General features: G+C 36.3%; 1 protein-coding gene across 3 annotated transcripts in view; it reads right to left on the bottom strand.

The window, feature by feature from the left end:
* Window positions 1-23921, bottom strand: part of KCNN2 (potassium calcium-activated channel subfamily N member 2) — a 544190-nt gene that overhangs the window by 316629 nt on the left and 203640 nt on the right. For all 3 annotated transcript variants that reach the window (XM_044059288.1, XM_044059289.1, XM_044059290.1), the window contains one exon: window positions 15401-15542. In XM_044059288.1, coding sequence (XP_043915223.1) covers window positions 15401-15542 — 142 coding nt within the window. The remainder of the gene's footprint in view (window positions 1-15400; window positions 15543-23921) is intronic.

Consider the following 23921-nt stretch of genomic DNA (forward strand, 5'->3'; position numbering starts at 1 on the left):
TTTCCAAATTCGGCATTGCTTGACATTTAAATCTGTATACCAAAACATACAATCTTTGCAGAAATTCATACCTACATGTTACTGTATAATTCCCCAAATTGGCATTTTTATAATGGTGATAGTTCATCAATTTGTATTACAGTTGATTTTTTATGGATGAAAATATGATTTGTCTTCAGGGAGGGAAATGCAGCACATGTCCAGAATATGTCTATATAGAGTTACCATTTTATAAGAAGTGAAAAATAAGAAAGTTGTTTCATGAAGTGAAGGCTGTTAACATCAAAGGGCCCCTGTACTTATAATGGCAATGTAGAGTTCATAACTTCAACATTTAGCTATATTTAATTAATAATTATCTAAAATATAAGAAAAAAACTGTCAAAGGATAGCTGCTATATGACATTTTAGGGCTAATTACAAAATGCTGAATTTTACATGCATTTGATAATGATAGACCAGTATGCTGCATTGTAATGTATTTTTTCTACAGGTGGGTAAAAGACATCCTTTCAGGGTAAGTAGTACAGTACAAATCCAAACTATATCTGTACAGTGTTGGTCATTATATAAGAAGTAAAAATGTACATATTTTTTCCAGAAAAGGAACATATTCAGTCACTAAATTTATGCTTGCCTGATAAAAATTTTATTAGAGTCATATACAGTGGTACATGTATATGTGTATGTTTGTCTATAGCTAATATACCACATTTCTGAGAAGCCTGCTTAACATTTCAAACACTTTTAATGATTAATGATTTTAAAAGGAAGGGCAGTAATTTCATGCTATTGCCTGACAACATCTGATATTTCAGTTTTTATTCTATTTTATTCTATCTCAGCGGTTTTGCACATTCATCATATACTCATAGGATATATTGGACATAGAGGTTTTTTAAAAACATTTATTTTCAGTCATTAGGACTGGTTGAACAAAAGTTCTTAGGACACATAGTTTTAAGATTAGTTGACTGTTTTAACTAAGAAAATCTGTTCATTATGCAACTGTTTGAGCTTGTTGATTCTGCATTTGTTTATTCCATCTACTTTGCAACTTGAGCAACAGTACTTGCCAGTGCTTGGTCTGTTTAATTGAATGATTTTAATCACATGTTTAGGTTTAGATTAATTAAGTTAATTGATCACTTTAGAAATGTGTATATATACTTGGTTTTAGAAGATGTTTGTTGTAAGGATCTGAAGAAGCGTGTCTTGGCACACGTGAAAGCGCTTATCTGTTCACAATAAATACATTTTATCCATTTATTGTGGTGGTCGACTTCCAGTTTGTATCCTCATTTGACTTTATTTATTTCTGGAGAAGACCTTTGGGCTACAGTGACTGTGTGTTTTCAGACTTTTAATGATTAGGCCTTGCTTTGCTAGGTATCACAAGATGATCTACATATCCCTTTGGCCTCTATTATTTACCATTCAGAGTACAACATTTTTCTGTTTGCTAAACTTGGGCTACATAAAACAAATCATTAGCAATTTCTTATATAATCAGAAAAATAATACTACTTATTTATTAAAGTAATTGATATTTTCTATTATTTAAACAATATAGCAAAAGGGGAAAAAAAAAAAATATATATATATATATATATATATATATATATGTGTGTGTGTGTGTGTGTGTGTGTGTGTGTGTGTGTGTGTGTGAATATGTATATGGGTCTATTTCACATAATCAAACATCCAAATGTTCGACTTTCATATGCCGAGACCATATGATCGAACATTTCAATGTTCGACAATGTGAAAAAAAAAAAAACTAAACTGTGCTAGCAGGGTGGAAAGTCCCCTGCACCTCCCACATCCACCGCTAATTAAATATACCAACTTCGAGATCGCACTACATTGCGGTAAAAGGAAATCTTCCTGTTCCATGCCCTATGGAGATCCCCATTCAGACCGTTCAAAGTTTGAAATTCGATCATATGGTCTTGGCCATATGACAGTCGAGGTGTTCGACCATCTGAAGGGGACCCATATATACATATATATATATATATATATATATATATATATATATATATATATATATATATCTTATACCATTGGAGACAGACATACATGAGATTGTGTGCCTTAGCCTTAGTGCTTTTAACTCATACAATGTGAGTGCACATCTGAGTGCATTGGTGTGTTGGCCTGAGCATTTTACAGGAAAAAATATGGAAACAATAGGTAGGATCAAATTACAGAAAGAATGGGCACTAAAAACTGACAAACTGTAACATTTCCAAAACATTCAGTTTAAAACAACACTGATTCTACTTTTTGTGTTACAAGCTGACAAAAATGTAAAGCATTGCTGCAACATTGAATGAAAAGAGTACATATCTCTGCATAAAAGTTATGACTTTTTGACTTTTTTTAATATGAGGCACTACTTGGAATTAAATGGAGATTTTTTTTTATTGAAAGTAAGCTGCAACTGTTCCGCTCCTCTGAGGAGAAAGCATAGCCTTCAGTATCTTTATAAGCAAACTTCCCTATATCTTTTACTTAGTTTTTTGTAAAAATATGCCAGACAGACATTTTATACAGAGGAAGAAAACATGCAATAGTTTCCAGATGGTCTTCTTAAACATGGTCAGTATTATTCTGGTGAAGCTGGACTGTTTTAACTTCCTTATTGTCTATGTCTTCATAGGCCTCACCTGTTTCTCTTTTCTGATCTAATATTCTGCATAAATAGTCAATGATTTATACCAGATTCATTTATCAAGATACATCAAGATACTACTTAGTGAAAGTACTCAGTCTTCAATTTTGAAACATTAAAAAATTGTACATATTCTGCCACTCCATAAGTCAGATAGAGAGAAACCCCTGGCTTTTACCCCAATTGTCTCAGGCTTGACTAGTTGTCCGAACTATGGTATGGGATATGAGGATGTTCAGGCAGAGATATCAGCTGTCCCTGTTTAGGGGAGGGGTTGAAGTTTATCATCTGGGTGGACCATGATGACTACACCTGCAATATGATACATAGATCAATGAATTAGTGGCTGTATCCATGAAATCATGTATGCATTCCAAGATACACAGATGTCATAGCCATGGCAGAGGAAGCATAAGTGAATAATTAAAAAAGCCTGTCACCTGTCATTACATTTGACTCTTGCTTCCAAGGCAAATGTATGTGCCGACATGCTGCCACCGTCTGGATAGGAATGACTGGGACTCAAACAGCAGCTGAGAGGGTGGCTTGAGGGTCTTATAGAGGTAGCCGTAAAAAAAGAAATCAGCAGTCTCAATGATTCCATAATTTTCATATAACTAAGGTTAAAATGATAGTTTGATGCTCTCTGTCTCCTGTCATGCTCACAGTTTTTCAAAGTAGAATTTGTCTACCTCCTTCTAGCAATTGGGAACTTTATCCCCCTACAAATTATTAAGTAATTTATTTGGAATTATCAGTTCTCCATTTTGTAATAATTCATGGGTGAATTCCATCACGTCTTTGATTTTATTTATTTATTTATTTATTTATTTGCAGTTGGTTTACCGGGATGGTCCACTGGGCCAAGAAGAACTCATTTTCAATGGAATCCTGGGGAGAAAAATTCCATAAAAGCAATACTCATAATCACAGTGTAGGTTACTTAGAGATGCTAAAGTTTGGATAAGTCATGGCATATAAAAATAAAATTCATGTGATCCAACAAGTAAAAGTTGTAAAACGTAAGTAATTATTTACAAATATAATTGTTCTTGCTGTACAAATATAGCAGCAGGCCAATGAGTGCATGGAAGCCTGAGGGTGTTAGTAGTGGTAAGAGAGTAGGAGGGATAAGTGCAGAGGGATGAGTAGGGAGAAGAAAAGAAGATTAGTGGTGAGAAGGTGAAGCATGAGTGGGAGTTGGAAGTGGAGAGGGAAGGAGGGAGAGAGGAGCAGAGAGGAGAAATATAGGGAGAAGAGATTATATGGGGTGGGAGCAGGAGCATTTCCAGAGAGATATGTTAGATGTGAGTGAAGTAAGGATTTGAAGAGAGGGTGGCTAGTAGTGGTACGGATGAGTGGTGGTAGGGAGTTCCATTAGCGAGCTAAGGCAAAGACTAGGAGATTTTTGCCTGAAGGAAGGGTAGTTTTATGCAGTTCAATCAGGTTCTGATTGGTGGCTCTTAAGAGACGATCAGGAATGTGCATTTTAAAGCAGGAAGAAAGGGAGAGACAGAGGGAGGGACTGAAGATGAGTTTGTGAGCCTGAATGAGTTGAATGTAAGTGAGATAGTTGGGCAGTTCTAGTCAATTTAGTTTGTGAAGGGTGGTACAGTGATGGGTAGAAGATTCATGGCTTGAGGCAAACTTGGCAATTTTGTTATAGCAAGAGGAGAATTAAGTCTTAAGAGAGGATTGTAGGTTTTTAAGGAGTGGGGCACCATATAGGTGAGAGGGGATGAGGTATGTGGTAGAGAGAATGAACCTGGTAGAGGGACTGAGGTAGCGATTATGGCTGTATAGCATACCAAGTTTCTGGTGGGGGTTTTTTATGTTTATTTGTAGGTGGGTGCTGAATTTAAGCTGGTCATTGATACGGACACCTAGTAGTTTAGCCTTGGATACTAATTCAAGAGATATCTTATTCTGGCTGGTGATGGAGAATGAGTTTTTGTCTATGGAGGTAGTTTTAGAAGGGGTAAATATCATAAGTTTGGTTTCTGAATCATTGAGTGCTAGGTGGTTGTCTAACATCCACTGTTCAGTGGTAGATAAAGCATCTTGGGTTATCTTCATGAGGCTTGGGATTAAGGTTGCAATGCAGATTATATTAGAATAGTCTGCATATTGGATGAGTTTTGCATTAGAGATTGAGTGGTGGAAGTCGTTTATGAAAATATTGAACAGAAGGGGAGCTAGTGTTGAGGAATGAGGAGGTGGCTTTTTTCCATTTTACTGCTTGTTGCCTACTGGAGACGTAACTGGTTAACCAGTTGAGAGAGGAGAGGTATAGGTATAGATTAGAGAGTTTGGTTAGGAGAAGGTTGTGAGAGATGGTGTCGAAAGCCTTAGAGAGGTCGAGTAGGAGGGTAGATATAGTACAGCTAGAGTTGCGGGATTTGTTAACAGTTTCAAGGAAGGAGAGAATATCAGTGGTCATGCTGTGGCCAGGTCTGAATCCATGCTGTGTGGGAGTTAGTAAGTTGTTGTCTATGAGACAGGGTAGAAGTTGAAGATGGATGCATTTTTCAAGAAGTTTAGAGGTGGGGGATAGGCTAGCAATAGGTCAGAAGTTTGGGGTATTGTTATTGTTGCCCCCTTTGTGTAGGAGAATTAATAAAGGCCTTTTTCCAAAGTCGGGGTACATAGCCTTCTTGGCTTGAACAATTGATTAGAATATAGATGGGGAAGGCAATGTCTTCAGCAGCTGTGTTTAAAAAGTAGGAGGGAATGTTATCAGGGTCATTGGAACATGGTTTCAATTTTTGGAGAAGTTTTTTATAGTAAGTATGGGAATGGGTTTTATAGAGAAAGGGGGAGATTCAGATGTGGAGGTGTTTGAGAGTAAGGAGGTAGGGGAAAATAGAGGAGAGGATTTAGATGTGGAGGATGTAGATTTGTTAGTAAAGGATGAGGTTAGTTTGGATATTGAGTCGATGAAGAAAGAGTTAAATTGGGTGGCCAGATTTATGTCTAGGGCATTTGGATCAGGGCAAGACTTTTCTTTTTTGCCAGGGTTAAGGAGAATGGTTATTCCATTCCAGAATTTTTTGGGATTTTTCTTGTGGCTAGTTTGGAGTAAGGAGAAGTAAGCTTTGCGGTCTGTTATAATAAGCTTTTTGACTTTGTTGCATAGTGTTTTGTATTCATTAAGGGTGAAGGAAGTTTTATTTTTCTGATAGCATGTCCAGGCTTTGTCTCTAAGGCACATGGCAGCTAGTGTATCTTTGGTTAGCCAAGGGGCTGTTTGGCTTTTTATTTTTTTAGTTCTTAGTGGGGTAAAAGTATCTAGGATGTTTAAGAACGCTGTGTCGTAGTAGGCAATGGCATTATCTAGGGAGAGAGTTTTTAGAGGGCTCCAGTTTATGGATTTTAGTGAGTCTGAGAAGGTTTTGGAGTGAAGCTTTTAGGGAGTGTGTGGAGATACAGTTATGTGATAGCTGTAAGGGGGTGGGGAGGTGGTGTGCAAAAGTGGGGAGGTGATCCTAAGGCAGTCAGGGAGTGTGGCACTATCAGAGAAATAGTGAGGGTGACAGACTAAAATCCAGTCTAGAGTACTACCTGAGGAATAAACTTTGGAGGGTACTGTAGTAGAATTAATTAGCTGAGAGAAGTGATAGAGGTTTATATTTAGGGAGTTTTTTGGGGATTGAATGGAGGATCATTTAATGTTCATGTCACCCAGAATTATGGTCTCATTGCTAATGTTGATGGATAGCCAGGAAAGAATATCTTCGAGTACTGAGATACTGTCTCCGGGATGAATGTAGAGGGAAGCAATGCACAAGTGTTTATGTCTATTTATTTGAAGTAGAGCTAGAGGTAATTCAGCATTACTGAACTGGGGAATAGGTTTTGGGTAAGGAGTAACAGGAAGGGAGGATGAGTAGGCAAGAGCTACACCTCCAACTTTTTTGAGGGTTCTATCTTTTCTAATGATGGAGTAGTTGGGGGGGGGTGTTATTTCTGAGTCCTTTATGTCAGGTTTTAACCAAGTTTCAGAAATGGATAGGATATTTGGTTGGTTATGGGGAAGCCAAGCATGGAGGTTGGGGATTTTATTGGCTATGCTGTGTGCGTTTAAAGAAGTGAATAGAATGTATTTGGATGTTGAGAGAGGGGTAGAGGGGCCTGGGTTAGGGTGTATGTCACCAGATAATAGGATTGTAATTAGCTGGTGAATATGTAAAAAGAGGTACTTGGACTGCTTAGTATTGAGTTTGAGTATCATATGGTTTGTGGGGATATGGCTGATTAGTGTGGGAGTAGAGTGCTTGAAGCGAGATAGAAGTTTGTAGGGAAAAAGTAGATAAGTATTGATAGAATATAGACAGGGGAATATTAGGATTGATGATTGTATGGGTAGTGAGGGGGAGTGAGTTGGTTGTATGAAAAGGTGGTGAATGGATGGAAGTGAGGTGCTGGGTATGATAATAGAGATAGGTTAAGGTGAGAAGAAGAAGTAATAGAGTTGTGAAGGAAGTAGGTTTTGAGAATATAGTACATTTGGAAATGTGTTGAGGTAACATATATTGAACAGACAGTAGAGTAGGTTGAGTTGACTATTAAAGGACCACTATGGGCAAACAATGAAAAAACATGTATTTTTTTATCTTGCCATGATTTACTGCACCTCCTAAAGTTGCCTGCAGCAAAATAAGTACTCATTCCTAATTTTATTTTATTTTTTACTCTTGTCTGCACTCATGGGGGCAGACATTGTGATTCCTTTGGAAAGCTAAATCTGTCTCATAATGCACAGACTGTGAGAACAAATAGCCCTACCATTTGTTGTCAGACTAGACTTCCACTCACTTAAAATGGAACACCTGAAAAAAACTGCCAAGTTTGAGGGTCTACAGCTCATGTGTCATTGACTAGTATGCGATGAGTTTTACAAATGCTGTTCCTACTGATGTACTACACATTCTCTGAGAGAAACTTGCACAAGTATCAACAAATTACCGAGATAAAAAAGACTTTTCAGAAGGAGCAGTTTTGCAAGTTTCAATTCCTGGCCGGTTACTCCCCCCATCTCCCCTCCTTCAGTGGGCTACAGTCTTACATTTCCAGCTTGGCTAGATTCAACTATTTAGTCAGCTTTGCATGACAATAGACATCAACAAATCACAGCCTGATGCACCACTAAATCTGTTCCCTTGTATGTTTCTTCACTTCTGAATAGCATTTCCCAGGAATAAAAAAAAACAAAGCACACACATCAGTCCAGAGTTTGAGCCAATCTATCCATCTCTTAATGTACACAGTAAATATTCAGCTTGTAATGCATTCTGGCTGCTGACATTGTTATATTTACATAGTTATTCTCTTATAGTATAACCTAAACTTATGGTATTTAATGCCAAGCTTTACAACAGTTCTCAGTTTCTTAACAATGACCTCTCATGCCTCTGATGTGACCCAATACTTTGTCAATATACTGTAAATACATAGATTAATACAAATATTTGTGTACATATGACATGCACAATAATACACATATACCATAATTAAAACAAGATAAATGCAATATAAATCATATCAATATAGTTATGATTTCTAGTGTATGACCCTGATTGTCTATGGAAACTTCTTTTTGAATTTATGTTCAAGCAATTGTATATTTGTTGTATATTATCTTGTTTAATTGTTTCTCAATATTCTAACCACTGTATGCTGCATCAATTATAAAACTCTGATTTTACTCTTTTTATATGTTTTATGCTCTTTGTACAAAATAGCTATGGTTGTATAATTTATTTTTATGATTTTTTATAATTGCTTTCTATGTATCTGGAGCTTTTCTCCCCCAAGCCTCTACTGAAAACGGTCACCTTGTGTCCAGTCGCACTAACCTGGTAAACAAATGGAAAATAAATAAAAAATAAAATAAAATATACTAAGAAAATCAATCAATATACCAAGAAAAATCCAAAACTTAAGGAAAAAAACACAGAAGGAAGGAAATGTTTCCTTGATGCTGTCATGAAAATCTCACTCACTTATTCAGATATTATTAGACTAAATACAATATTATGTAGCACTGAAAGGTGCTGACAGTATAAGGGTGATAGCTCATTATTTACTCATAAAGCAAATGTCAGAGTGGCAAAGTTCAAATACTGGATAAAGAGGAGAGGAAGAGAAGAAATAGTGAGAAAAAATATTTGTTAGAAGTAATAATTAGGGTAGATATGGGAGGCAGGAGAAAAAATGAGTAAAAACAACATTACAAGTAAGAGAAACAAAACCAAGGAAAAGAAGAAATAACATGGACAACAATATTTACTGTGTGTGTGTGTGTGTGTGTGTGTGTGTGTGTGTGTGTGTGTGTGTGTGTGTGTGTGTAAAAGAACTATAAAGCAAATCTGCACTGATACCTGCTTGCTGCCCTGCTGAGGGGGACACTTGTGCAAGTGCAGTGGACTAGCTCCAGCAGGAAGGGATGGCAGCATAACTCTCAACATTATAGAAGAAGAAATCTGGACAAGACCATAAATAATGAGGGGGGCAACGCCCAAAAATAGGGACAATTTATAAATATTGCTCTTACAAATTTAGAAAGTTGATAAACAGGTTTTGCATTAGAGTGAATTTTCTTAAGGATATGAAGTCTGAAAATCAAATGCCTGTCATAATTTTCTGACTTCAGTGTTCAATGATTTGCCAGTGATTTTACAGAAAACTACAATTTTATGAAAAACAGACAAAAAATCTGGACTTTCTGCAAAGATCTGTACTGTTGAGAGATATGGAGTCGTGAACCAACACCCATCAATCATTTAATTTGTTTGCCAAAGCCATTACTGCAGTGTTTTGCAGAGAGGTGGGAAAAGCCTTAAATTTGACTGGTAGGTTGTGTGGGTGTGGGTAGCTGTGTTTGTGGAAGGTGGAGGTGTGCCTTTGTTAGTGTGGTGCGAATGTTATGCATTATGAAATGGAGAGATTAAGAGTAAAATTGTACTCAGTGAAGTCCCTAGCAATGTCATCACTGCTTGATTCCAACATATACATTCCCCTGTGTTTGTCAGTACTATGTTTGAGGGCATTGTTCTGGAATGTGGTATCACTGCTACAGCTGCTGGCACTCTTTCAATATATGCTTTGGAAGTTTTCTCCAGGAGTCTGTTGCTGATAGGATGAATAACATGCTAAAATTATACAACTAAGACAAACTACATAAAGCAATAGTAAGAAAAAGTGCTAGGTCACTTCAGAAGCTTGGGAGATCATTGTTAAGAAACTGAGAACTGTTCTAAAATTTATCATTAAATACCATAAGTTCAGGTTATGCTATAATAGAATAAGTATGTAAAGATAACCATGTCAGCAGCCAAAATGCATTACAAGTTGAATATTTTACTGTGCACATTTTAAAAAATGGATAGATTGGCCTACACTTTGGACAGATGTGTGTGTGTTTTTTATTCATGGGAAATGCTATTCAGAAGTGAAGAGAAATACAATGGAACAGATTTAGTGGCACACCAGGCTGTGATTTATTGATGTCTATTGTCATGCAAAACTGACTAAATAGGTGAATCTAGACAAGCTGGATATGTGAGACTGTAGCCCACTGAAGGATGGGAGATGGGAGGAGTAACCTGGCCAAGAATTGAAACTTGCAAAACTGCTCCTTGTGAAAAGTCTTTTTTATCTCAGTAATTTGTTGACACTTTTGCAAGTTTCTTTCAGAGAATGTGTAGTACATCAATCAGTAGGAACAACATTTGTAAAACTCAGCGCATACCAGTCAATAACTCTTGGGCTGCGGACTCTCAAACTTGGCAGTTTTTTTCCAGGTGTTTCATTCTAAGTGAATAGAAGTCTAGTCTGACAACAAATGATAGGACTATTTATTCTCACAATCTATGCATTACGGGATAGATTTAGATTTCCAAAGGAATCACAATGTCTGCCCCCATGAGGGCAGAGAAGAGTAAAAACAAAATAAAATTAGGAAGGAGTACTTATTTTGCTGCAGGCTGCTTTAGGAGGTGCAGTAAATCATGGCAAGATAAAAAAAAAATATGTTTTCTTCATCATTTGCCCGTAATGGTCCTTTAAGGGAGTGGTGGGGGAGGTGAGGGGAATTGGTAGGGGGCAGGTTATATGGAATTAGTAAGGGTTGAAGATGGGATGATTCAGTTGGAAAAATTGTGGGTGGGTGTGACTTCAGAGTATAAGTTTAAAGCTACTGGGGGGGGTGGGAATTGAGGGCAGGGTAGGGGAGTGGAGTGAGCCCATAGGGCCAATGGAGTGGGCAGAGCCGAGTAGAAGAGGTTGCCTACTGAGAATAATCAGTGAAATTGAAGACAGGCAGTGAGCATGAAAGCAAGTTCTGGTAAGGGTGAGCAGGGATGCAGCTAAGGGCTAGTTCAAAACTTTGAGCCAAAAAGGGAGAAATTACTAGAGTTCAACTGTGACATGGACTAGTGAAGATGACGGATATGGTTAGCAATAATGAGTAGGTTAACACTGCCACCTAGTGGTAAAAATACTAATTAATACAGGGATTTAGCAGCTACAGGTACGGGATTGTGGAGAAGATCGGGGGACTAGTGGGGGAAATTAGGTCGCAGAAGGCTGCTAGCAATGCACAACAGGGCACTTCCCTAAGCTTACTTAATAAAAACAGAAGCAGTGAGATTTTAGATTAATTACATACACGTTTTAGTTCTTGGAGGGCAGTAGTACATTTTCTTTTTTTTCTTCAATACTTGTTGAATTCCAGTTAGCTTGTTTTCAATGGTGGTGAGCCAGGGCCATACAGTGGAAAAGCGCCTTGGGTGGTGGTAGTGTTGGATTTAACAAGCTGTAATAGAGATAAACGGATCTGCTTTAGTAGCCTTACTAGTGAGAGGGGAGAAGGAAATGGAGCAGAAGAATTCAGCTAAGAAATTTTGGAAGTGGTAGTAGGAGAGGCCAGAGGATAGGGCCAGCATAAGAGTGGAAGTGAACAGGAGAATGAGTCCAAAAAGAAGGAGGGAGAAAGCAACTGAAGGTATAACAGCAGCAGAAGAAAAACAATAGAGGTACAGCTGAGGTGAGAGCAGTTAGGGCACACTAAAATGCAACAGCAATGGACAGTTTACACAAGTACAAATAGCATCAATTACAGTTCAATAAATGCAGCAGCAAAGTCTAATTCAAGAACATTTAAACAAAAGTAAAATGCGGCAGCAGCAGAAGGGTTACTTTGATAAAAACACAGAAATGGTTACAGTTCAAATAATGGAAGAAACATTGATTAGAAACAACACTGGTAACATACCAAATAATGAGGCAATAGGTCCAAGTAAATGCAGTTTAGCAGGGGGTCTGGGCACTGCAACTAAGTAGTTGGCATTTTCTACACTCAGTTACGGAGTGCAGATTAACTATTGAGAGACAGTGAGTGCGAATGTAACTGAGGCTAATAATTTAATAGTTGACTAGAAAAACCTTGTGACTCATTAGAGACAAAAAATAGCATCAGAAGCAACTAAGCATACAGTGTAATTACTGAGGCTGTGATTGTGACTTGCCATGCATTTTGAGGCCTCTTGTGGGACCAAGATTAACCCCTGTGTTACAGACATAAAATGAATTATTTTTATAAAGACAGGGCAATGTATAACTGAAATGTGTGAGGTACTATTCCTGAAGATGCACTACGTAGAAATAGTGACAGCATTCAAGAGTGTAATGACCACATATAAGGTTATCCCTATAAGGAAAGGAATGGTGGGTGTATGTTGTTAGATGAGTAAGACATGCACCTAATCCATTACATAATGGGCATTGTTTGCTTGTTTCTTCATTAATTATCAAGTTCGTTAACCTGGGTAGTAGAGCAACCCCCCCCCCCCAAAAAAAAAAAAATTCAAACACAACCCGGAGAGACAAAGATTTCATACATTTAGACTAAAACAAATACAGTATGCAGAGTCATAAAATCAGGGTCAAACAGAGTTCTTATACAATTACAGTCTTTGACAGAGTCAGTAAATACGTAAGATATAAAATATGCAAATTGTGTATGAAAAGTATGCCACATAATTGTGAACACAGAGTAGTGTATAATACATTACTGCGTAAGTAATAAGTATTTACAGTACTGACATAGGTTACAGTCTCTTACATGCATAATAACTGAGTTATGAATAATGAATGAGAACTATAAAAAATCAGGGTTGTGGTATTTATTTTATTGTAGACTGCGTGAAGTGGGAGCACATGACTGATTTTTGTCGATATTAAATTGTTTTTATCTGAACTGCTTATTATACTTTAAATGTTCTTAGGAAGACTGTTCAAAAATGTAGATCCTAGAATGCAGAATGCATGACAAGTGGAAGTCAAGCTATTTTATATCTTTGTAGTGCCACTGCATTATCTGAATAGGATTACAGATAGTACTGAGTACTGTTTATTAACAGTTTTCATCTGAGTGTAAGTGGCGGGAGTCATTATTAAGTGTTTTGTGCATAAGTGTAAAAAAGAGGAGGACTGCATGAACACATGTAGACCATGGGGTCCACACGTCTGCTGTTTGCTGTCAACATATATTTCTATAAACAGTTTAATAAATATCTCAATATAGTCATCAAACAAGCCAGCAAAATATCTGTAAGGCTCTGTGGAAGAGTCTTGCAATGCATTATGCTACTGCCAGTCTTTTCTTTCCATGTTTGTATGCTTCTCCTACAAGATAAGTTAACATAATCCTATAAATAGATGACGTGTTACTTAGTTATCTGACAAGTGTATGCAGCAATTACAGTGATCATACATTTCAAAAGAATCTGAGGAAGTCCACTTTACATAGTTTGGCTGTATTCTGAATAAGACTTTAAATGTTTCATTGGCACAGAAATTGTCCATTTTATATTATTACTTTAAAAAAAGTTACAGCAAACTGCTACCTTAAGGTCCACCATGTTACTGTTTTATGCAACTGTCAAGTGCAGAATGCTTATTATTAATGACAAAAAAAAACAACATTGTGATAAAATTGTTGAAGTCAAATTTTGTACCTTCAAGTAATATTTTTCCATTGGAGCTACATCTACAGAGTATCACAGGTTATGTAAATCAGAATATAGGTGCCTATATAATTGAAAGTCAGGCTCTTGTAAATATTGTATATAGTTGTTTAAAATGATATTTAAAAATATTATGTAAATGTTATTTTAATTGAAAATAAAAAAAATATTTGAGGAAAAAGAATGTAGGTGCCCTCAGTCTAAACTTTCCTATATACTGGGATAATGCCATCAATGGGGCATTATCACAAGTAAAGCTAAATCCCATGGTTAAGAGCTTCAAGATTCCTAAAATCAAACTACAAACAGGCATATGTGTCTTACAATAATACCTTCTGTTACCCTTCTTACTTTGTGTAGTCTTATGCAGAACACTTTGCAGACTCAGATTTGTGGGTATTCCATCATCATCATCATCCAATATACTGCAAAACTACAATTACCTTCAGGGAATAAAACTCCTACAGCTTCTGTAACCTTGTCCTACATTTATGAGTCTGCTGTCTCTTGAGTATGACCTCAATGGTACCCATCAACACTATTTATTCATCTCTCAGCTTTCATTAAGGGTCGTCACCTTTTAACTGCAGTATACTTCATTATTTTCTGTCTTGTCTTATCCTATATTCTTTCTAATGCAATATTCAAAATGTATTTGTACATGCTACATTCAATTTAATATTTTGTGTTTTTGTCAGCTGAATTTTTATACTACATATTTTGTAGAGCTACTCCGTGGATATTTGAAAGGTTGCACTACTAGTATTTTGTTTTACTATTTTTTAACTTGTTTTGCCTTATGACCCTGGTAGTTTCTGAAAAGGGCCCTGTACAAAAAATACGTATCTTCAGACATGCCCTCAGTTATTCCATACTAAATGATTAATCGAAGATTAATAGCAAAGGATTCCTTTCAAAGGTCCTGAGTCTGAGAACTTCCATTCCAGCTACAATGCATACTTAAAACCTTTATGCATTTAGTTACAAAGATAAGTTTGTAAAAAGTATATCTTCCTCTACTTAACTTCTGAACATGTGTATATAGAGAGAACCGCTGCTGAGCTGTTATAGAACTAACATTTTGTTAACTTCAACTCATCCACTGTATCAAATGTAACATAATACTATTAAGTATGGTACAGCAGTTGTGTACATCTGTCACAGTAAGATGCATTATATCTGACAAATCATGCATGACGAAAAACCGTTCATAAAATAACAGACCTAATATTTCAGAACATATACAGCTGAAAGGGGGCACAGCTACTGAGACACAAACTCGTAAAACATGGAACATAAAATCTAAACTAATGTGTCATTCTTTTGAAAACTTGTTAAGTAAAATAATCAACACACACACACACACACACACACACACACACACACACACACACACGCACTCACACACACAGCAGAACTGACAAAATACAGTGCTAAACCATGAGCAGATGTTACTGTCTGTTCTTAGAATGCTGCATATTATATGCAAAAGTAAAGTGATGGAATACACACCGCAGCTCAGTCAACCATTAAATAGCTAATCTGCAAAACTGTTCAGATTGTAACATAAATCAAAATGAGTACTTCACATGTAGACAGAAACAGCCTTGCTCATTGCACGCCTCATTTCAAAGTGATTTGAGATGTGACCTTGCAGTGTGATATTTCTTAAAAGTTTAAGAAGAAATATACATACCATGATTCCAGTCAGCAAGCAAACTCCCTTTCCACAGTATGTGTGAGGTACCATATCTCCATACCCAATGGATAGAAAGGTAATTGAAATAAGCCACATAGCTCCCAGAAAGTTGCTTGTTACATCTTGAAAATCATGATATCTGCAAAAGAAACAATTTAATCAAGCATGTTTCCTTTAAATGCCTGACACTAATAAATATTTCATATGTGAACTAAAGCACAGTTTTACTGAGATTTAATTTCTTAAACATTCATGGTACTAAATTTCCCTGTTTAAGATCACTTTGATAAATAATATGACAAAAACAAGGGGTGACTATGAGGAAATGTGAAATAATCTCTACCTTGCACCACATAACCTTCAGCTTAGAATTTTAAGTAACTTTTAAAAATGTAAGAATTGTATTAAGTTCCTTCTGTCAAAATAATATGAACAGCGGTTCCCATTATCATTTCTTTTCCAGTGTTTTCACTGCTCCACCAAGGTAGGCAGACTTCTTTCCAGTCAGTTTTAATACTTATTTACCACATATAACTATATACTATTCTGTCAATTGTGGGATGACAGAATAAACTTTACATTTAAAAAAATCAATAACAATCATTATTGTATACCCAAACAAGACTTGCTGCCATAATGATAACACAATGTAATTTATACAATGATTGCTCATTGCTATTCAAAAATGAACACTCTGATTGGACAGCCCAACCGTATGCCCACTGTAAATCAAGCATATATCAACAGAAAAAAGTCCAGCCACTGAAGTACCATTGCACAGCCTGATTTTCTACTGGCATATACTGAGGGAGAGCAACATTAGGTATATTCTGCAAAACTAAAGAAACAGATACATACCAGATTTTCCTTGTATTTCTCCAGTGTCCCTCACAAAATCCTGACTTTTTAAACTTTTAAAAAAGAGACTCTTTTTTTCTCCATTACTTCTCCTGCACTATACTGATGTACAGTGTACATGTGGCGTGCATGTTCCATATGCATGCACAATACATCAGTAAACAAGGAAGAACACGGAAGAAGACTTGAAGTGCTGTTATACACAGATATTATTTAAGAAAGATGCACAGTTTCTTTTTTAAATGATGTCATTGTATAAAAACAGTAATCCACTCCTGTTGGTCAGTATATCAGGATTTACCCACAGTTGGCTTTGTTTAATCACTCGGGTGATCAAACCACATTAGCTGTGGGTAAATCCAGATATACCCACCCATAGTCATGGATTATTACTTAAAAAGACCACAGCACATTTAGTCAGAAAGATGAGCTGACTCCTGTTTTTTTTTAATTTCTCCAAATGTTTTGGTTTCTAATACCATGATGGGAATGGGCCCCATTCCTAAGTCAAAGTATGATTAAAGTTCAGGAAATCAGTATTATTTCAATCTTTGATATTAGTCAGAAGTTCTCTTCGTGGCACCTGAAATGTGCCCAGTAATGACTACTTCTGCAATTTGTATGGAGTTACATGTATTGGTTGTTGTTGTTTGACTTTTCGGCTTTTCTCAGTTAGGGGTCACCACAGCAGAATTCCGGTCCGCTAATGATTGGCAGTTGATTGTTATGGTGCCAAGTTGCCAGCCCGACGCCCAACCTTCAGCGAAGGCACGCCCATTCACGCATGTCTTTCGGAGGCCACTTGACCACAGGGAGGACATGCAGACTCCACACAGAAGGCACTCCAGCCAAAAATCGAACAGGAGAACCTCTTGCTGTGAGGCAACAACGCTACCGCTGTACCACCGTGGCTGCAGTTACATGTATTGGGAACATATCTAAATAAGATTGTAGATTCTTTTTTATAAGCTCCTTTACTCCTACTACTATTGGAACTGTCTGGGTATCTTTCTTACACACACTGCTCTTAATTCTGCCTGCAAATCTTGATATTTTATGATGTTGTATCTCTCTGTATGGAAAACACTGTAGTCACTGGTTGTAGCGATTTCAATCATCAATGCTACTTTTGCCTTCTTTTCATGGACCACTATATCTGGTTTTCTTACATTTATCTTTGAACTGTTGGTAATGGGTGAGCCCATGTAATATAAACTTCATCATTTTCTTTGATGCTTTGTGGCTCATGTTTCCAGTGTTTTTCAGCTACTTCAATACCATAATGTTTGCACAATCCCCAGTGCAACAGTCTTGCCACATTACTATGCCTTTCAGTATACAATCCTTCTGCATTAGTATGTTACGACCAGCAACATGGTGTGCAACTGTTTCCAATTCTGTTTTACAAAACTTAAATTTGTCTGTTTTTCCCACATATTTGGTGAACTTTGTAAACCAACACGTATGTAGCCCACTATCTTGAGCTGCCAATATTAACCTTTCATCTTTTGGTTTGATTTCACCTTTCCTTAACCATTCCTGCATTCAATCCTGATCAACATGAAGTTTTTCCAGAAGTTTTCTATACTTGCAACTATATTTATGCATTTTCCACATTTCTTGCCTTCTCATCTCATCCTTCACCTTATATTCTTTTTTTTGTTTTTTGGCACATTCAGTTGCTTCCTGATTTTTATCTACTTCTTGTTCAATTTCCATTCCTGCTTGATGCTTCTGCTAAACTAAGCAGGGAAGTCATCTTAGGTTTATTTTCCTCATGTTTCAAAACTTCACCAGATTTGGGTCTTGTGAGGTCAGCTTATGTGTGCGGGACTGCAGATCTATACATGAAATGAATTTCAAGGAAGCCCATAACTCCTTCGGAATGGGAAATATATAATCTTGCTATGCACTGATTTTTATAAATCATCTGATGAGCGTGAAGCATCCTTCCTGTTTTCCTGTCTAATCTATCCAACACCTTCTGGAGGCCAGTCAATTACTCCCAAAGTGTAAGTTAGGACAGGAAGAGCAAATTGATTTATAGCCTAAATTTTGTTCTTAGATGTCAACACTGTTTTCAGAATTAATTTAAGTCTTCTAAAATACTCCTTACTAAGGTTTATTTGCATTTGTTCATGTTTTATTGTTGATTCATCATCAGTTCCCAAATATTTATACACTCCATCTTACTCAAGTTCTTTTATATCACATTCTTGTCTGAACTGATGTTTTCTTGGTGTTGCAATTTTCCTGTTTTAAAGGTTGCTTTGGCATGTTTATCAAGACAAAATGATATTCTTATATAATCTGAAAAATATTTGACTACTTGCAGTTGTGCTTTCAAATTTTCATCTGATAAACTATATGGTTTTAAATCATCACCAAAGAGGAGATGAAAAGTCTTTACACTTTGTTGTTTTTTAGGAGCCAAAGTATAGCCATGACCTAATCTGTTAAGTAGACAGCTTAATAGGTTAAGGGCAAGACAGAATAAGAGCAGTAACAGGGAGTTACCCTGGAATACCCCCCCCCCTTGAATTTTTATCTCTGGAATAATACTTTTCCCTTTATCTTGGCTTAATTGCAAAGTGGTTTGCCACTGTTTCATGGTCACTGTAATGGAACAGATCAGTGTAGCATGTATCTTATACATTTTAAGCACTCTTTTATCCATGAATGTGGGATACTGTCAAATGCTTTTTTGTAGTCAATCCATGCCATACCCAAATTCTTCCCCTTTTTACAGTTCTGCATTATGACTTTATTTAGCAAAAAAAAATGATCATTTGTTCCATATGACTTTCTTTTATTACCTTTTTGTTCTTTTGCCATGATTGCATTTTCTTCTAAATGGCTATAAACTCTGTTGGCATCAATTCTGGTGTATAGTTATACGTCATCAGAAGGCAAGTTATTGGTCTATAATTTTTAGGATAACTTGCAGAGTTACTCTTAAGTAAGAGCATTGTTTTACCTGTTGTTAGCCAGATTGGTTTGTTTGGGGTGCGCATAAAAATAGTTCTTACTCATGGATAAATCTTCATACAAAGATGTTAATACTTTTAGCCAGAAGTTAGGTATTACATCTAGGCCTGGGGTTTTCCAGTTGGAGGCTTTTCTTAACTTTATTTCAATCTCTCTGGCCATTACTTCATCCCATTTCATATCATATAACTTTGAACTTCTGATTCTTTCTTTGACTTATTCTATCCATTTAGCATTTTTGTTATGTTCCACAGAATCTTCATGGATATTTCTCCAAAAATGTATCTATTTCTTCTCCTTTGGGTGGTCTTTCAATTCCTTTTGCCTTGTTTCCCAGTTCTCTATAGAATTTTGGGGATCATCAATAAATTGCTTATTTTGTACTTTTCCTTTATATTTATCTGTGTATCTTTTTCTGCCTATGCTGAGATTTTAGTTTGTTATTTGTAATAGTGCAAGATAGATCCTGATCCAGTATATTACAGCACATTGCTTTTATCACATCTATCTTTCCGAGTATTTTTGGTGATCTGTTCTCTCTTCTATAGTCTTCTAACAGTTACACTTCTTGTCTTAATTGCTTTATCGTTTTCTTTATTCAGTACTTCCATGATGGTATTTGATTTCTCCTCTTTCTTTCCCTTACTACCCTGTGTTCTTGTGGTAGAATTTTATTTGTTTTTAACTTAGCTGCACAGTAATATATCCTGTTTACTTCTGTTAGATTGCATGGATCTCTGGACAGTCCTAATTACTGTGTTCATTTGTTTTATCAAACTTCTGACTTTTGGGTTTTATTGACCTTCTGCAGTCTATTTCCTTCACTGATCCTAATATGTCTATCTATCTCTATTAAATCAAGAAAATCTTCTCTTTGCTCATTTTCTTCTAAACTGAGGGCACATTTTTGTTCTCCATGCAGGCATTCTATAGAAGGTTCTATAGCATCTTCCTGTGGCACATTCTCTTCCTTTTCATCCTGTGCCATCCATTGCTCGGTCATATAGGAACTCACTGGCTTATCACTCCTCAACACTGACAGCTTCAGAGTTGCCACAGTTTCCTGTTCCTTCCCTTGCTGTCCAGCTTCACATGAACATTTACACTGGTTTCCTGTGGAAGGCTCCAAAATATCTCCACATGCCAACTGACCAGTTGCTTTCTGTTCCACTGGTTTCTCCTTAATTTAGATGTCTATTTCTCTGTCCTGCTGCAGTGCTTTCCGAGTTAGATTTTCTACACTGAATCCTTCACTTCACAGGTACTCCATAACCTCAGTTTCTATTTCTTTAACCTCTCCATTACTAATCTCCTTTTTTTATTTTTCCTCTTTGTCTTCTTGTTTTTTCTATTGTAATGTTTTCCATGTCTGGATTCCTTTGCCTGTATTTCTCTTCAAATATCTTTGGTGCTGCTCTTTTTGTATTGATTAGTTTTGCTTTCTCCTTTCCATAAATATTACACCATATTAAATCTCTTTTTCTTTCCCATGTCCATATTTCTTCTTCAGATGGCTCAAGATCTTCCTGCTTCTCCTTACTTTGAGTACTCATTCCATCATGCTGTGATGTAGCCTGTGTTAGACCTTCTACACCAAATCCTTCACTTCGCAGGCACTCCATAACTTATCCTTATATATTTTTTTTTACTTCTACTTTGCTAATCTTCTTTTCTACATTTCCCCTTTGTGATATTACATGACGTATAAAAAAGGAGAAGAGATATGCATTAAGGAAAGGCAGAGATAAGAAAGTGGCAAATGATTAAAGAGAACATTACACTAATTAGTACATAAAAAATCAATAACAAAGTCACATATGTTTGCAGCAGTATTGTCAAACTTCAAAGATCCACAGCAGCAGTTATTTAACTGGTGTATCACAGTATCCCAAAAGTGTATTTAAATAATTGCAGCCTACTAAAAATAAATGCTATTATACAATGACTGGCCATATCATTCAAAAACAAGCATGCTGATTGGTCAGCCTAACCAGCATGCCCCTTGAAATTCGAGCATATACCAATGGAAAAAGGTCCTAACTTAGAAAACTGGAGACCTCAAATGAACATGAGAGATGAGAAAAATAAAAGGATAATCAGGTACATTATGGAAAACTAGAGAAATACACCCGACTATCCTTTTATTTTATCCGTCCATTCTGTCCAGCACGTTGAAAGCTTCCTGATTTTTTTTTTTTTTTTTGTAATTAAAAAAAAAGGGCAGTAGAGACCTTCCTTTCACCATTGCTTCCTTTAAACAGCACTGATGTGCTGCATAACCGTGGGAATGAAAGTCCCATATGCATGTGCAGTAGATCAGGAAAGCCCCAGGATACCAAGAAAAAAATGCAGAAGAACAGCACAGAGGTCTTACACCAGGACATTATTTAAGAAAAGTAACTAACTTTTTTCTTTAATAATGTCATAGTATAATAGCAATAACCCACAGCTGGGTCTTGGTAATGCTGGATTTACCCACACCCAGCCATGGGTTATTGCTATAATAATATATGACAAAAAGTTGTTTCACAAAACCTAACTTAAAAAAGGGAAAGTAAGCAACAGATGTATACATAATCAAAGGACAAATAATACGGCATATTACAATATAATTAGTTTTGATCTGATGAAAATGGTTCAACAATGTAATATCAAATAGCAAAACCCCAAGCATCAAACATTCCATAAGTCATTGCATGAAAAACTAGAGGTCCAAAACAAGGAAAGTGTGCTTTTCTGCGGCAGGAATGCCCCCCACACCTCACAAATCTATATACATACTAAAACGAAGACTGGAGAAATGTCCAAAAAGTAGAGAATCAGTGCTGGCATGCGCTTAGAAATCACACTGACACTCCTATGGAGACCTGAGATCAGAGTTATGTTCCTGGGTGTACTGTACCTCAGGTAACTGATGCTCAAGGATGTCTAACTCAGTACTCATGCTAACAAAACCTGACTTAAGAAGATGGCACTATTTAATTCTGCTTGTACAGATTTGTAACACAGCAATTTCATGTTACCTTAATTTATGAAATCTGGAATACTAGGTACCTTTGGAGGAAAATAATATGTCAGGAAAGTAGAAACTATGCAAGTAAATGTCATCTGTGCCTATTTCAGATGAACTAACTGTAAATCTGTCCATGCTGTGAATATAGAAGATGGTCCATGAAATTAAAGGACTAACCCATTCAAATCACAGAGTGTTTTGTTGTAAAAAAGAGAGTATCTGAAATACAAAAATATATTATACAACTTACTTTCCGCTCTGCCTCATGTCTCTCTTTCTGCAGTCCGTCAGTATACCATCTGAATGTTCTGTAAACCCTCGTGCTGTTTCCTTTAGACATTGTTAAAACATTACCGTCAAAGAAAAACTTTGTGTTTGAGGCAGTCTGTCAGGACCAGTGCAGTGAAAAGATTTCAAGCATGTAAGAAAGCCACCTAATTAAACTACTGAGTCTAACTATAACAAATGTCTAGTCAGAAGATTCTAATGAGATACATACTTTCTAGGAGAAAGTCAGGCTATAGGTTTAAGTTGTTGGTTACAGATGGTTATCAGAAGAATTCATTTTATGTATTTGATAAATATTTATGTGTACTGATCTCATGTTGCACTTTCCACCACAACCCAAGAGCAAATCCTACAGATGCGGTAATATAAATCAGAACAATGTGTACAGAGAAGTTTAACAAACTTATACATTTGTGTTAATAAAAACAGTATGTGAGAATTAAGCAAACTTTATCAGAATAAGGACAACCTATTGGAAAGTCAAGACTTGATAATGTGAGGTCCTGAACTCTGAAAAATTAAATGTGAATCTTCTAAAACAGCAGCAAAACACAAAATATGTGGCTGCATAAGCAGAATTTTTACAGGGGAGCAAACCCCCTACATCCCCAGATGTGATGAATTGCACCCCTGCAGCCTCAATCAGTACTTATATATATATTAACTGGACAGGAGAGAGAATGCTCTAAGATAAATAGTTTTGGACATAGTATACAATTTTCTGCCTTATCACACTTAATTTCATAGTTCTGAGGAATTCATTCTTAGTTCTTAAACATGTAACAGGTATCTCAGAAAGGCAATTAGCAGCAGAATTCATTCATAAATTATAACAAATATAATGTTTCTTAATTAGGAACACAGCCAGAATAGTCTTAGGAGACAGAGAATGCTGGGCATGTGAAAATGTAATGGATAAATCTATATACACTGTATTAATATGTGCTAAGGTATTATTATCCAGCAAAACTGACACAGCTTTAGTCTAAGAATCTTACATCTCAAATACATACAGAAAAAAAATATTCAAATCATGAACCTAAAACCTGCACTTGGTTTATAAGGTTAATTTTTCAAGTGTGTTTTTTTTAAGTTTATGGAGGGTGAAAGACAATATTTTTCACAAAGATGGTCATAGTTTAGGAAAAGCTGCTTCAGTTATGAGGAGGGATATATTTTGGCATGTCTAAGAGAACTGTCCCACATTGCTATGACTGCAAGACAACACCTCGACCTCAGGCCATGGGTAGGTGTTCATGACACTACCATTTATCAGTTTAAGAAAATCAAATAATTTAGAAACTTTTGTTTCAGAACTTTTAAAACTGACATGAAGTCATTTTGGGAAGCACAGTACTAATACGAATCAAA

The sequence above is a fragment of the Protopterus annectens genome, chromosome 17.part0 (genome assembly GCF_019279795.1).
Source record: "Protopterus annectens isolate FY-2018-M chromosome 17.part0, PAN1.0, whole genome shotgun sequence".
NCBI classification, from domain to species: domain Eukaryota; kingdom Metazoa; phylum Chordata; order Ceratodontiformes; family Protopteridae; genus Protopterus; species Protopterus annectens.